At 33.6% G+C, this 13279-nt stretch overlaps 2 protein-coding genes across 2 annotated transcripts; one reads left to right on the top strand and one right to left on the bottom strand.

The window, feature by feature from the left end:
* The first annotated feature begins 4802 nt into the window (after positions 1-4802).
* On the top strand, positions 4803-6419 carry LOC112784406 (transcription factor MYB35). The gene is made up of 3 exons (XM_025827587.2): positions 4803-4993; positions 5114-5243; positions 5723-6419. The coding sequence occupies exons 1-3, from the start codon at positions 4861-4863 to the stop codon at positions 6417-6419; spliced, it is 960 nt and encodes a 319-aa protein (XP_025683372.1). The 5' UTR covers positions 4803-4860.
* Positions 6420-8993: 2574 nt separating this feature from the next.
* Positions 8994-12640, bottom strand: LOC112783156 (uncharacterized). Its single transcript, XM_025825952.3, has 9 exons — positions 12265-12640; positions 11937-12008; positions 11460-11684; positions 11065-11200; positions 10741-10903; positions 10431-10559; positions 10113-10307; positions 9763-9885; positions 8994-9570 (listed from the first exon to the last, which is right to left on the bottom strand). Exons 1-9 carry the CDS (start codon positions 12437-12439, stop codon positions 9478-9480), a joined length of 1311 nt encoding a protein of 436 aa, XP_025681737.1. The 5' UTR covers positions 12440-12640; the 3' UTR covers positions 8994-9477.
* Positions 12641-13279: the final 639 nt, after the last annotated feature.

Raw genomic sequence — 13279 nt, 5'->3', positions numbered from 1 at the left:
TTAATATCCTCTATAGCAAGATAACATCTCTGACAAAAATCAGAAGTAGCAAGACCTCTTTGAAACCGGTAACTAGCTGTGGAAACTCTGTTGTTGAGACAAAATCAGAGCAGACACTTTATCTTCTCCGGTATTCTCAAGCGCCAAAGCCAAAGCCAAAGCCAATTTTCATTCTCATTCCAGCCAAATTTCTTTTTCAATAGCCATTCATACCCGCTTTTAGTCGAGTAGGTGAGAGTATTTGAGTTTGTCCAAAACCAACCTGTTTTATCTCCTGCCTGCTTGATAGGATCAAAGAGCATCAAATCAAGTTTAACTTCTTCTAGAATCATTGTGCAAAGAATATTCCACCACCAATGTCCATGGTGCCAGACATCTTCTAACTTCAAGTGAGAATCAGAGATGTGCACAAAAGGAACTAAAGGAGCTAGCGTTCCACATGGTTGCCAAGCATGATACCAAAAGGATTGAGACATCCTGCCTGTACACCAATCAAAACCATCACGAAGCTTTTCTATTATCTTATAAATAGCTCGCCAAGTGCTTGAAACATTATTAGAAAAATTGGGTGAAAAACAAGAACTCCCAGATAAATATTTTGCCAACATAATTCTTACCCAAAGCTTATCTTTATTATGCAATAATTGCCAAACAAGCTTTTTTAATAAAGCAAAATTTACACATTGGGTATCTCTAATTTCCAAGCCTCCATATTTTATTGGAGTGACAACTTTGTTCCACTTGACATAATTTAAGCAACGGTCCCCCACCTTTCCTTTCCACAAGAATTGTCTAAGCACAGAATCAATCTTTTGACAAACCGAAGTAGGAAAAAGAGTCACTAGCATCTGATAAATAGGAAGAGAAGAAGCAACAGATTTAATTAAGCAAAGCCGGACTGCTCTGTTAAGGAGCCGACCTTTCCAACTGCGCCTATTCTTAATCTTCTCTAAAGAGTCCGAAAAAATAGACTTAGCAGCTCGAGGATGATTAACATTCACCCCCAAGTATTTGCCTAGGTCACTAGTAAAAGGAATATGAGAAACACCAGACAACATTTTCTTCCTTCTATTAGAGATATTTCTAGAACAAATAACTTTAGATTTTTCAATGTTAACCTTCATACCTGAAACTTTGCAGAACAACTTCAAGGTGTGCACAACATTTTGAACAACTTCTTTCAACCCATTTGATATTGGAAAATGTTATTTGTACAACAAAATTCAACCTTTAGTCAGCCTTTAATATTATTTAATTATTTTTTAATTAAAACCATGAAGGTTGTGGTAGGTTTAGAGAAGGGGGGTTGAATCTATGCCTGCCTTTTGGTTGCTGTTTTTATTCTTTTTAAACAAACTTTTAATTCTGATTCTGCTTGTACTCAGCAGCGAAAATTTATGAGACAATTTATTTTTGTCTCATGAATATCAGAAAACAAAACACAACAGAGAAGAGAAAAGCTAACACCAGCATGTATCCTGGTTCTGTTGCCTTCTGCTATGCAACCTACATCCAGTCTCCTCCACAACAGTGGAAGAATTTTTACTATAGTTAACAATATTACATACACCAATTTCACAGGATTGACCCAATCCTTTCACACTCAAGTTCTAACCTAACTTGACATTGGCTATGCTAATACCTAACTATTCACTCTTAGTGCTAACCCAACTAAGAAAGGGATACCTTACAGGTACAAGATACAAGACACTTAACCAACCTAAAGAAATCAGAAAATAACTCTAGGCTTTTCTCTCAAGTGTTTCTCTCGGCCTTTTTCCACTCATGGCTTTTTCTTAAACTTTCTCACAATGCCTTTTCTCACAAGAAATGACAGAAAGATAAACATTGAAAAGTACATTACAATCAGTAAAACATGAAGGAAATTAACTTCATCAACAGCCTCTTTGCTATGTGCAAAACCAGATTTGCAAACCTCAGCTTGAGTTCTTCAGTATTGGCCGAATGCTTCTTTGAAAGAAAGCATTATCCAAGTAGAGGAACTTCTTTTCAGAACACAACTCTCAAACTCTGGTTTTCTCTCCTTGGTTTCTGAATGAACAGCAAACCTCTTTTATCTCCTTGCATGTTGCTGGGTTTTTCTTCCAAGGTCAACACCTTGAGCCTTGAGCTTCACCAACCTTCAGATTCACTTTTTCTATTAAACCTTAGAGTAGAAACTTTACTTCTGACTTCTTTATCTTGATCGAAAGCCATAAAGCAGCAACCACACAAAAGTCTTCCAATGGTCAACTTGATCTGAGTCCTTGAAAACCAACTTGGTCTCCAAGCTACGTTTAAGACCGTGGATATACAGCAGAGAAGAACAGAAAATAACTTTTCTTTGTATCCCATTTCGGACAGAGCAGAGAGTTGGAAAAAGGAGAAGAAGATCTGATGCATGTTACCTTTAACCTAAGCTTGATTTGGTTTGGATTTTCTGATTAGACTTCTGTGTTTCAAGCTTAATCCTTCTCTCTCTTGCTTCTTTGGTGACTAGCTTAGAGAAGAAGCTCTTTCTCTCTTTCTCACTTTGCTGATTTTCTGATTTGACTGAGACAGAGAAGAAAGGAACGTTGATTTGGTGAAAGCAAGTGAGAGGGAATTGAGATTCAATTCGGGCTTGGATCGGGTTCTACTCAAGTTCAGCCCGTTGGTGCCTTGCCTTTGCTTCTTTGAAGAATTTAGCTTGAGATGAATGACTTGGGCTTGTTTTTATTTTTACTTACCATTCAGCCCATTAGCAGATATTTTTTGTTTGATGTTGGGCTGCTGCAACACTTGTTTTTGGCCTGCATCACTTTATCAAAAATAATCAAAACTAATTGGGTGATTAGCCCACTAATCAAATGTTTGTCATCATCAATTTTATTAATTAATTTCTTAACTCAACAAATCATATTCCCATTTTTTAGATATACATTTATAATTAAGATTAATTTAAATTTCAAAAACTAAAATTTTTCTAATTTTCTACCCACTTTATAGTTAGTTATTGTTTGATTTGTTTCTTTCTTTTACATTCCTTCTCTCTCTCTGTAACACGATTTTCTTCTTTCTTCTATTTCGTTCTTCACATCTTTCTTAAAGTGACCATAATTTCTTTTTCTATTATAACCGTAATTTCTTTTTCAATTATAACACATCTAAAATTATTAACTTATACAGAAAATATTTTTGAAACACATCTAAAATCATAAATCTAAAATTTAAATTTAAACATTAAAAAATAATTGTAACACATCTAAAATTATGAAGTGATATACAAAATATTTCTAAAACATTCAAAATCATAAATAAAAAATTTAAACCCTTGCAGTGGCTATAATTTTAGATATAACAGTGTTGACAATTTGAGGATTGTAATTCTTTAAGTTGTTCTTCTACCTAAACCATTCTCCAACACAAATTAGGATGTTGTACATAGCATGCAAAATCAATGTGATTGAATAACTAAACTGATACATACGGTTAACTATGAATCGCTTTCTCTTAAACACATCCAAAATACCTAAGTCCACTTCCGACGCAGAAGGATTAGCGACGCTGATGAGGACTAACGCGACAAGGAGTAGGATGAAGCGAGGCTGCGGACTGAGCGGCGAGGAGGAAGGCAATGCCAAGAACAAGCGAGGCGGATGACGGCGTTGCAGAGGAACGGCGAAGAGGACGAATAGCGCTGGGAATGACGCGGCGGTACCGAGGAGGACGGCGGCGCGGACGAATAGTCACAAAGACAAATGAAAATCTTCAATTTCACTGAATTTATATTTTTGGAAGTGTATTTAAATGATAATTTGTTAATAATTAAAAATAATAAAACTGAAACAGAAATTTTAAATTTTAAATTTTAGTTTTATTTAGTTTGTATTTTAGATGTGTATTTAATTTTAAAAAGATACCAAATCTATTTAAATGTGTTTGTTTTATTTTATTTTTTTGTAATAAAAGACTAAATATTATACCATTTTTAAAGGATACTGAATTAATTATTTGATATTCAAATTCAAAAGCATCTTTGTCCCCATAAGTCTATTGAAATTATATGTTCATCTTTTGGAAAATAAATGTGCATCCTTATTTTTCTCTTATATACAACAGAAGTAATGTTGACCAATACTTAAAAGTTAAAACAGTGTGTAAATCTGACAATACTATCCATGAAAGGGGATTGGTGCAACTGGACCAATCTAAAACTTGTTATTATGAACTAAAAAAATCATTCCTTTCAGCTACATTTCTTTGGCATTAAACTCTTTCCTTCCTCATAAATGTTTTTCCCTTTTAATTGGGAAAAAAAAGGAATGCAAGAAAGAAACAAAAAAGTATGATTCTGGGAACCAATTTTAATAACTTGTTGATAGAATGCTTACTGGTGCTCTATCTACTATGACTTTTGATAATGCATTTGACCTTTTTCATCATTATTTTGTTCTGTGCAGAGGTGCATGTACTGTGTACTGTAATATGGACACTATAAAGTAGCATAAGATGAAACAATTTTGAGTTGCATGTATATTCTATGGTATCAGAATCAAATTAACCGATTCAGTTTTAACCAAATTGGTCATTCAAATTGCACCTGAAATAGGAATTGGAAGCACTTGCATTATATGTTTCTGATGTCATACAAATGGTTTTGGTTTTTTAATTTCATTTGAGATTTACATAAAGATGGAAATATAATCATGCATTTGTTGTTATTAGGAGCCAAAAATTGCATGCTTTTCTTGCCTCCTCATACCTCTCTTCTCTCATTCACCACTTTAAAGTTATAAACTCCTTCAATGCACATTGCATCACTCATTACATAATTCCTTCAATCTTTTCAATCTCTCTCTCTCTCTCTGTTTTTCAAGAATGGGAAGACCTCCTTGCTGTGACAAAACCAATGTGAAGAGGGGTCTTTGGACTCCTGAGGAAGATGCTAAGATACTTGCTTATGTCTCCAACCATGGAATTGGAAACTGGACCTTGGTTCCCAAGAAAGCAGGTTCTAATTTGTTCATAACTTTCTTTATGAAGATAGTTGAAATTGGAATCATGGTGCATAATTTCAAATGGTTTGAGATTACCCTTTTGTTTTTTTTTGTGTGTTTGAATGTGTTTTTAGGACTGAACCGATGCGGAAAGAGCTGCCGGCTAAGATGGACTAACTACCTCAGACCGGATCTCAAGCATGACAATTTCACTCCCCAAGAAGAAGAGCTCATTATTAACCTTCATGCAGCTATAGGAAGCAGGTATTTGTATTTTTTTTCACTCACATTTGGAGAGAATTTTGCATAGCCTCAATCTAATAAATTAAGCCAAATGTGAAAAATAAACAAATTAAATCTATATAAGGTTAGTATTTTGTGTATGAATCTTATCATATTAGTATTTATTTACACTACATTTATGTTTCATTTACATTTTTGCTTCCTTTTGGAAATTGGATTTATTTTCCAAAGTGGGATGCAACTAAGTTCTGTTTTTCTGATATAACAATTAGTCTAAGCAAAATTAGCATGACAAAACATTATGCAAATGCAGTTAATGGTTTATAATTTATGACATGAGGAAATTATGAACTGTATTTTCTTGATTTATGTATAGAGTGAAATGAACTAACCATTAAGTTGGCACACATCATTAACATGCTCTCCTTAAAAGATATTTTCATTTTATTTGTATAATCTCATCAAAAAACATTGTTGCCCTTTTCTTTAATTCAATGCAGATGGTCATTAATTGCGAAACGGCTTCCCGGGAGAACAGACAATGATGTCAAGAATTACTGGAACACAAAGCTGAGGAAAAAGCTTATGAACATGGGAATCGATCCGGTAACTCATAAGCCGGTGTCACAAGTCCTTTCTGACTTGGGAAGCATCAATGGCCTCCCAAGCACAGGAAACCAAATTGGTTTAGCCGCCAACAAGGATTTGATGAACAATATGTTACCAACCAGAACAGAACCATCCAACCCAATGGTGGAGCAGACACAAGAGGAACAAGCTCAATTTTGGGAAAATCAGGTGCAATACCAAGTCTTGGCCTCAGAATGTGTCCAACCAAATGTAGTCTTCAGCGAAGCTGCTTCGTCGAGTTCTTCCTCATCATCCTCCAATCTCACTCAATTGAGCTCCCCTCAGCAGTCATATAACTGTCACAATTCTCAAATAACTCCTTGTTCCTCGTCGTTTGATTGGAGTGACTTTCTTCATGGTGACTCAATCATGTGGTCAGAGATGCAGCAGTGTGATCCACAGAGGGTTATGTCATCCAGTGAGGCATTCGGCGCTGTTGCTTGCGGCGCAAGCATGTGTGAAGGCCGTTCAAATTCAGGGGATTCATTTGTGGATGGTATTTTGGACAGGGACAGTGAAATAAGGGCAGCATTCCCTGAACTTTTGGATGATGCTTTTGATTATTGACTCATAATTGCATGCCATTTATTATTATTATTTTCTTCTTAATAATCAATTAGTTGGATAATCAAAAAGACATTCACATTAGATTTCTTTCTTTGTCTTAATTGAAAAGTTTGACAATCTGTGTGGTTATTAGTATATATGATCTTTTTATTATGGTGTTAATCCTCTCTAGTCTCTACCTTCATAGTTCTGAACTAAAAAAATTGGTTTGAGGTATTCATTTTGCATAATATATTAAGTTTTGAGTCAATTCTTATTCTCACTTCTATTGAATGGGTTGTGACCCTAACTTCAAGTTGGATCATATCAAGATGGAAGAGAGATTCGATTTGATTTAAAATGAAATTACTTATCTTCTTCTAAATTATATATTATGGTTCGGAGAATTATCTTAATTATCTAACTCCAACTACTTTTTTTCTCCCTCTAAACCAAAAATTTCCAAGTTTCTAATGTAAACGTACCAAAATTTCATCCATCAACTTGTTATAAACGTAACTAAATGAAATCTATCAAAAGAACCAAATAAATCATTTGTTTACTAGCTAAAATTTTTCCGTTTTCAATACAATATAACTTTAATTTTGATACATTGTATTCAGTCATTCAGTTAGTTAATTACATCTGTTTTTTGAACGACCATTATACATGTGGTGACATTTATTTGCATGGATGAAAATAAATTCATAAAATATAAAAACCTATTAAAAATATTAAAATAAGTAATTCATCTAGTTTTTCGTCTATTTATTTTCTTAACAAATTATAAAATAAAATTTGTACGGGAGGACTTAAAAAGAAAATTTGAAAATCTCAATCTGTAATGTGGGAACGAAATACTTTTTGCATGACGTATTTTTTTCATGAATTAATTTTATAACAATATATATGCGATTGCATTACCCAAAAGAAAAAATATGTTACGAAAATCAGAAATTGAATGAATAATAAGTAAATTTTACATGTATGGAGAACAAATTTTGCATGAAACTTAAAACTTCTAATCATGCAATATGAGTGGGAAATAAATTTTGATTTCTGAAAATTTTGCAGGAATTTTTAAAATTAATTGATTGGTTATGTTAATATTAGCATCATATTACAAGTATAGATAAAAGGACATTTGTTAGATTCCAACTATGGAATACCATAAAATGAATCTGTCAAAATTCAATGGATAAGACGACGGAAAAACAGAAGGCTATTTACTAATTATGAAGCTACATGCTAATTGAGTCATAAACATTTTCTCATCACAAAACAATAATAATTATTTAAAGTAAAAGGTGTTAAAAGTTAAAACATACTTAGAAAGAAAAGGGACAAGAGAGAAAGAATAAGAAAAATATATTACAACTCAAGGAACTGTAATGAAATCATGAATAATTTGACAAGATCATCTTGTTCATTTAGAAGACAAGGATCTTCCGGTCGAATATGGACGGATCAAGTGTTCGTGGATCCGAAAGTGAATGGGGTTGCTGCATCATCTAACGTCGGTGAGAGCAGATACGAGGTTGCTCCACATTCACATCCTCTTAATTCAAATTCTATGAGTTCAACTTCAACTTCGTCAGCAAAATCTGGAGCCGGAGGCAAGGTGCATAGAAGTTTTTTCTCTATCATCTTTGGACGATGTATGAGTTCTCCACCAATTCGTGAGTGATTACTGTTAGTTTTTTCTTTTAGTTTATATTTGTTTTGATGGGAATTAGCTGCTTCAATTTATGTAAATATGTTAATATTTGGATTGCTCCTTTCAATTTCAACCAAATAAATTAAGGTTATTGGCTATATTTGTGAAGAAGAAACTAGTTAGTTTGGAACAGAATCAGAATAACGGGTGTACCATGAGTTAGAAAAGATAGCTACTGTACAATTAAAAAATCTCGAACACTAAAATACAGCCAAATAAATAACAAAAAAGAAATTAATTTTAAATATATAAATCTTGATTAAACTAGTCTTGTATTAACTTTCGCTCGTATAGTTTCTTCCTTTTTTTTCCCTCATGTAATCGAACAATTTTAAGGCTTTGTCGTATAGTTTCTTCCTTTTTTTTTCCCTCATGTAATCGAACAACTTTAAGGCTTTGTTGTTGTATGTAATCGAACAATTTTAAATACCATACAAATATGTCATACAAATATGTCAGGAGTTTAAATGTAATCGGACAATTTTAAGGCTTTGTCGTTGTATGTAATCGAACAATTTTAAATACCATACAAATATGTCATACAAATATGTCAGGAGTTTAAATTTCGCTCCCTGCGTGTAACATTTCATTCCAACGACAAACTCTTAAATAAAATTTCGATAAAATATCGTTTAAAAAAAAAAAAAAAACTACATGTGCGACTTAAAATTAAATGTCACAAAATACCGTTTAAAAAAAAAAAAAGCTACATGTGCGACTTGAAATTAAATGTCACGGATCCTTGAGCTTTCATAACGAATACTATCTTTAATGTCAAGAGGAAATTCGTCATATACTGATATCCATCACTTCCTTTCCTGTCATGTATCATTTCATAGCAGCTAAGAAAAAGAGAAAAGTATATGCAATTGCTTGAATTGATAATATACCAATTTCTGCACCCACTTTCACAATTATAACCAATATGCAAATATCCAACGATATGTATTGTATGGTAGTTGGTAGCCCAACTCATGATTTTACAAGAGTTTGGGGATTGCTTATATATTCGGAAAAGACAATTTTCTCCTTGATTATTTCCAATTTATGAATTCTTATCACTGTACATTCTACACCTTTAGTGTGTTTGTTTTCAAGATAGTTTTCAAGGAGAACCAAAGAAAAGGAAAGGGTTTGAAGAATAGAATGAATTCATAGCTACACTTCAAACCCTTTTCTTCAATTCATTCCCTTCCAAAAACTTAACCAACAAACACACCCTTATATCAATGAATCAATAAATTCAACGATACATTGGAGTTAGCTAAAGAATTTCCCATTCTTAAACCACCTGTGAGTAAGCGGCTTGCAATTCTTCATAATAATATATATTATGGTTAAAGCTCCGTTGATCCTGTGACCTTAAGAGCCAAGATGGTTGAACTTGCTATAATCAATTTTATTCAGCCTTATTGCACATAATATATGCTCTGGCAAGTCTTCTGCCTTGTTTCCCTGTAGCATAAAGACCATAGTTAGTCTTAGTTCTTGTTTCGGCACCATTAAAATTACTTTCTAAGTTTGTTAGCGTGTTCGGGAAATTATTATCTTACTAAAAGTAAACTCATTTGAAAAGCACAAAAAAAAACTTAAAAACGTTTGTTGAAGGATTATCTTTTTGTTGCTGATAAAATGGTTAGAACTTACCTGAATTGTCAAAGCAAAATCCAGGTTACAATGCTTCAGTCTTTCAATAAATCCTTCAAACCCTTTTCTAGCAATGTAGCTAAATCGGTGCACGTCCAAATCTATCTCAAGATAGTTTTCTCCCTGCGCAAGAAATAGCATAAACAATGACTTTGAAAAATATTTTCAAGATATTTCAAGCATACACTGAGATGGAGGAACACATTTTTGTTTGTCTTACAGCAGGATTAACATTAGTTTATTAATACAACTCTAATATTTTAGAGAAACAAACTTCAATAATCTCTGTTGAATGGCAAATGAAGTGTCTACTTGAGCGTTAAATCTGTAAATAAAATAGGTGTAATTACCACAAAAAAATCATGTTGTGGGCGTGAGAGAACAGGTTTTTCATTGTAAGCATTCATGAGCTTTTTTTCAGTTGCGCTTAAGGAAAGACTCTCCACATTTGCCACTCTACCTAAGATTTTTAATCTCTCCCTAAAGGGTGCAATCGTATCTAGGGGGAAGCCTTTAACTCTCTCCACTTCGTCATTGAGCAATTTCTGCCAAGAAATAAGAAAAAGCACAAAACTTGTTAATTGAGCATATAAAGACCATAAGATACTACGTTCCAGAGGCAACATCCTCCATAACATGAGGCAGAATGATGTGGCAAAAGTCCTTACAGTGATATGTTCTCGGAATTGGTCTGGGAGGTCTTTAGAATACTTCTCGGATAATTTGAAATACAAAACCACATTCATTCCTTCACCATCATTTTCACTTTGGAAGATAGTGGCAGGATACAATGGAATCTGCAGTTTGAACAGCACACAATTTCAGGGGAAATCATACAAGAGTATGAAAAATTGCCGTGCATATACAGAAAGTGAATAAACTAATATTCAGATGTCGAACATAAAATTTGCACCCCAATAATTCAAGATAAGAAATTCTCAGTTGAAGTTCAATCTGGACTAGGAAATATGCAGCTACCTGAATATTTACAATAAGAATAGAAGGAACATCCCCAGGTATGTTTATAGAAGGAATTTGTATAAAGCGCGCAATATGTTCAATTTTTCGCTGAGACAGAAAGAGGTCTGCTCCAAGGGGATAGAAAGCAGCATTGGTTGGCGCAAATTCTTTCTTCTTGTCCCTGCCAACCAAGTCCAAGCAACAATGAATTCTAGCACTATCAATAATGAAAAATTTTGTTTTTGTCATAATATCCTCTACATGAGGGTGATCATAACCCAAAGGTTAAGCATTAATCCCCCCAAAACGGTGTGTATACAAAAACAAGTATTTTGTACCAACCTAAAGTAGTTTTTCCCTCTGACTTTGAATGAACTTGGCTCAATTAATGACCAAGAACCAGGGCTTTGTTTCTCTATTGCACAAAATGGAATTGACAAACCTGCTATTGGCTTTAGTTTAGGTGCCTTGGGTGAAACTGAAACAAATGAGACCAGAGTGAGAAACAAGAAAAACTACCAAAAAACAAGGGTAGTAAACATCCGAAAACTAAAAGCCAATAAACTGGGAAACTAAATTTTCATGTTTATTTATTTTAACTTCTTGTCTTAACAGCTGGGGAAATAAAAGAAGCTCAGTCATTCACAAGAAACACCATTTTCGCACTCATTCTAACTCTTCTACTGACATAAAATAGAAAAATAAACAAAATTAGGAAACCACAAGACAACACTCACGTAATATCGTGTCGGAAGACCCTTCCCTCCATTTAAACGACAGTTTAGAAAGCGACTTTCTCCTCGAAGTTGGTGTCTCTGGACTTGACGGCCTTCTTTTGTCAACGGCAATGGCATTAGAAGAAAGACAAGGCAAGCAAGTATTTGGCAGAATCCCGCAGTGATCTGAGGTAAGCTTTTTGTTGTCCTCTACAATTTCATCAGCATGGCTCGAAATAGCTTCCCCTGCAGAAACAAAATATAACTCAGCTCTACAACCAACCCTTATTCCAATGCAGAATCTTAAAATCTTTTGGCTGATCTTGATCTTGGTTGTTTATGCACAAAAAATTACAAGTGACCTTTAATTTTCTGCTACTGTTGCTAGGTATCTAATGCTAGAAAACCAGTTAATAATCATGCTGCTAAACCTAAAATGAAAAAGCTAAACATAAATTAGCAAATTGATTCTCAAAATTAGCAAGAGAAGGCACTTACCATCGTAGACACTGTAAAATTCTTCGTCGCACTCAGAATCCAAGGCTGAAGTAGAATCAAACCAAGCAGCATCTAGAAACAGAAACAAAACAAGCCGTTTCACTCCGATTTCAGATTCAAATATTCAGTCAAACCAGCATTAAATAAATCATTTAAAAAAAAAAACGAAATTTCAGCTCAGGGGAAAAAAAAAACTAAACATGCAATAAAGCAAGTAGCAGCATTCATCACACCAGAGATCAATCAATCATAGGGTTCTGTAAATTTATAATCTATTCATAACAAAACTACAATTCCATGAGGGAAAAAAAGGGGGAAGTAAGGGTACCGGAAGTGCGATGAGAAAGTTGAAGAGCTGAGTTGCAGTGAGATACGTTATTGGCTTCGATCTTGCTAGAAGAGACTCTTCTTCGGAGGATTCTTCTTCTTCTCCTTCGATGATGGCGATTCTTCTTCGTGAAGGGGTCTTCTGAGACCTTAGGTCTAGACCCGCAACTCCCCATCTTCCTCTTCTTCTTCTTCTTCTTCTTCTTCTTCTTTTTCCAGATTCTTCTATATCTTCCTATTAATTAAGAAGAAGAAATAGTAGCTGGTTCAAAGAAGGAGTTGGGGGAAAATCAAATCAAAGTAGGGTAATGGTGTCGAGTTTCATCTAATTCATCATATTGTTGAGCTGTGTGAAAGGGTTCAAAGTGGGTTTGGTTGTGAATGGTGATGGTGATGGAGGATTTTAATCGGACGGTTACGAAAGGTGACACGTGGAGGCGCGTGTTCGGGTCCACAGTAATAATAATGGAACAAGTAGAAGAAGATTAGGGAGTCAGTCCAAACTCCAACAAAGTACTAGTTCAGAATTCAGATAGGATGACGTTACATAATAATCTCTTCTTTAAACTCATTAATATTAATTAATATTCCATTATTATTATGATTATCATTCTCAGATAAGATATGGATTTAAGGTTAAAACTTAAAAGTTTGACTGATCTTATTTTATAGAAATAATAAGTTGATGAGCTAAAGTATTAATTTCTTCCGTCAAAGTCATTTTTGTATCGAATTTTTATTTAGTATTTTAAATTTTTTAATTAATTTAAAATATTTTAATATTTCTTTTTTATTGACAGATGTCATCAAGTAAGTCGGCATATTCTTTTAAATTAATGTAAAAATATCTTTTATTTAAGAAATATTTTAACATAATTAAAAACAAAAAATAATTTTAAAATATCTAAATATTAAAGTATTTTTAATTATATCACTTTAAAAATATTTAAAAGAACTCATCTAAACATCTAAAAATGTCTACAATTATAATCTTTTTACAATCGGTATATTTATCT

Source organism: Arachis hypogaea, chromosome 20 (genome assembly GCF_003086295.3).
Source record: "Arachis hypogaea cultivar Tifrunner chromosome 20, arahy.Tifrunner.gnm2.J5K5, whole genome shotgun sequence".
Lineage (NCBI taxonomy): Eukaryota > Viridiplantae > Streptophyta > Magnoliopsida > Fabales > Fabaceae > Arachis > Arachis hypogaea.
This window is presented reverse-complemented; position numbering and strand designations above follow the sequence as displayed.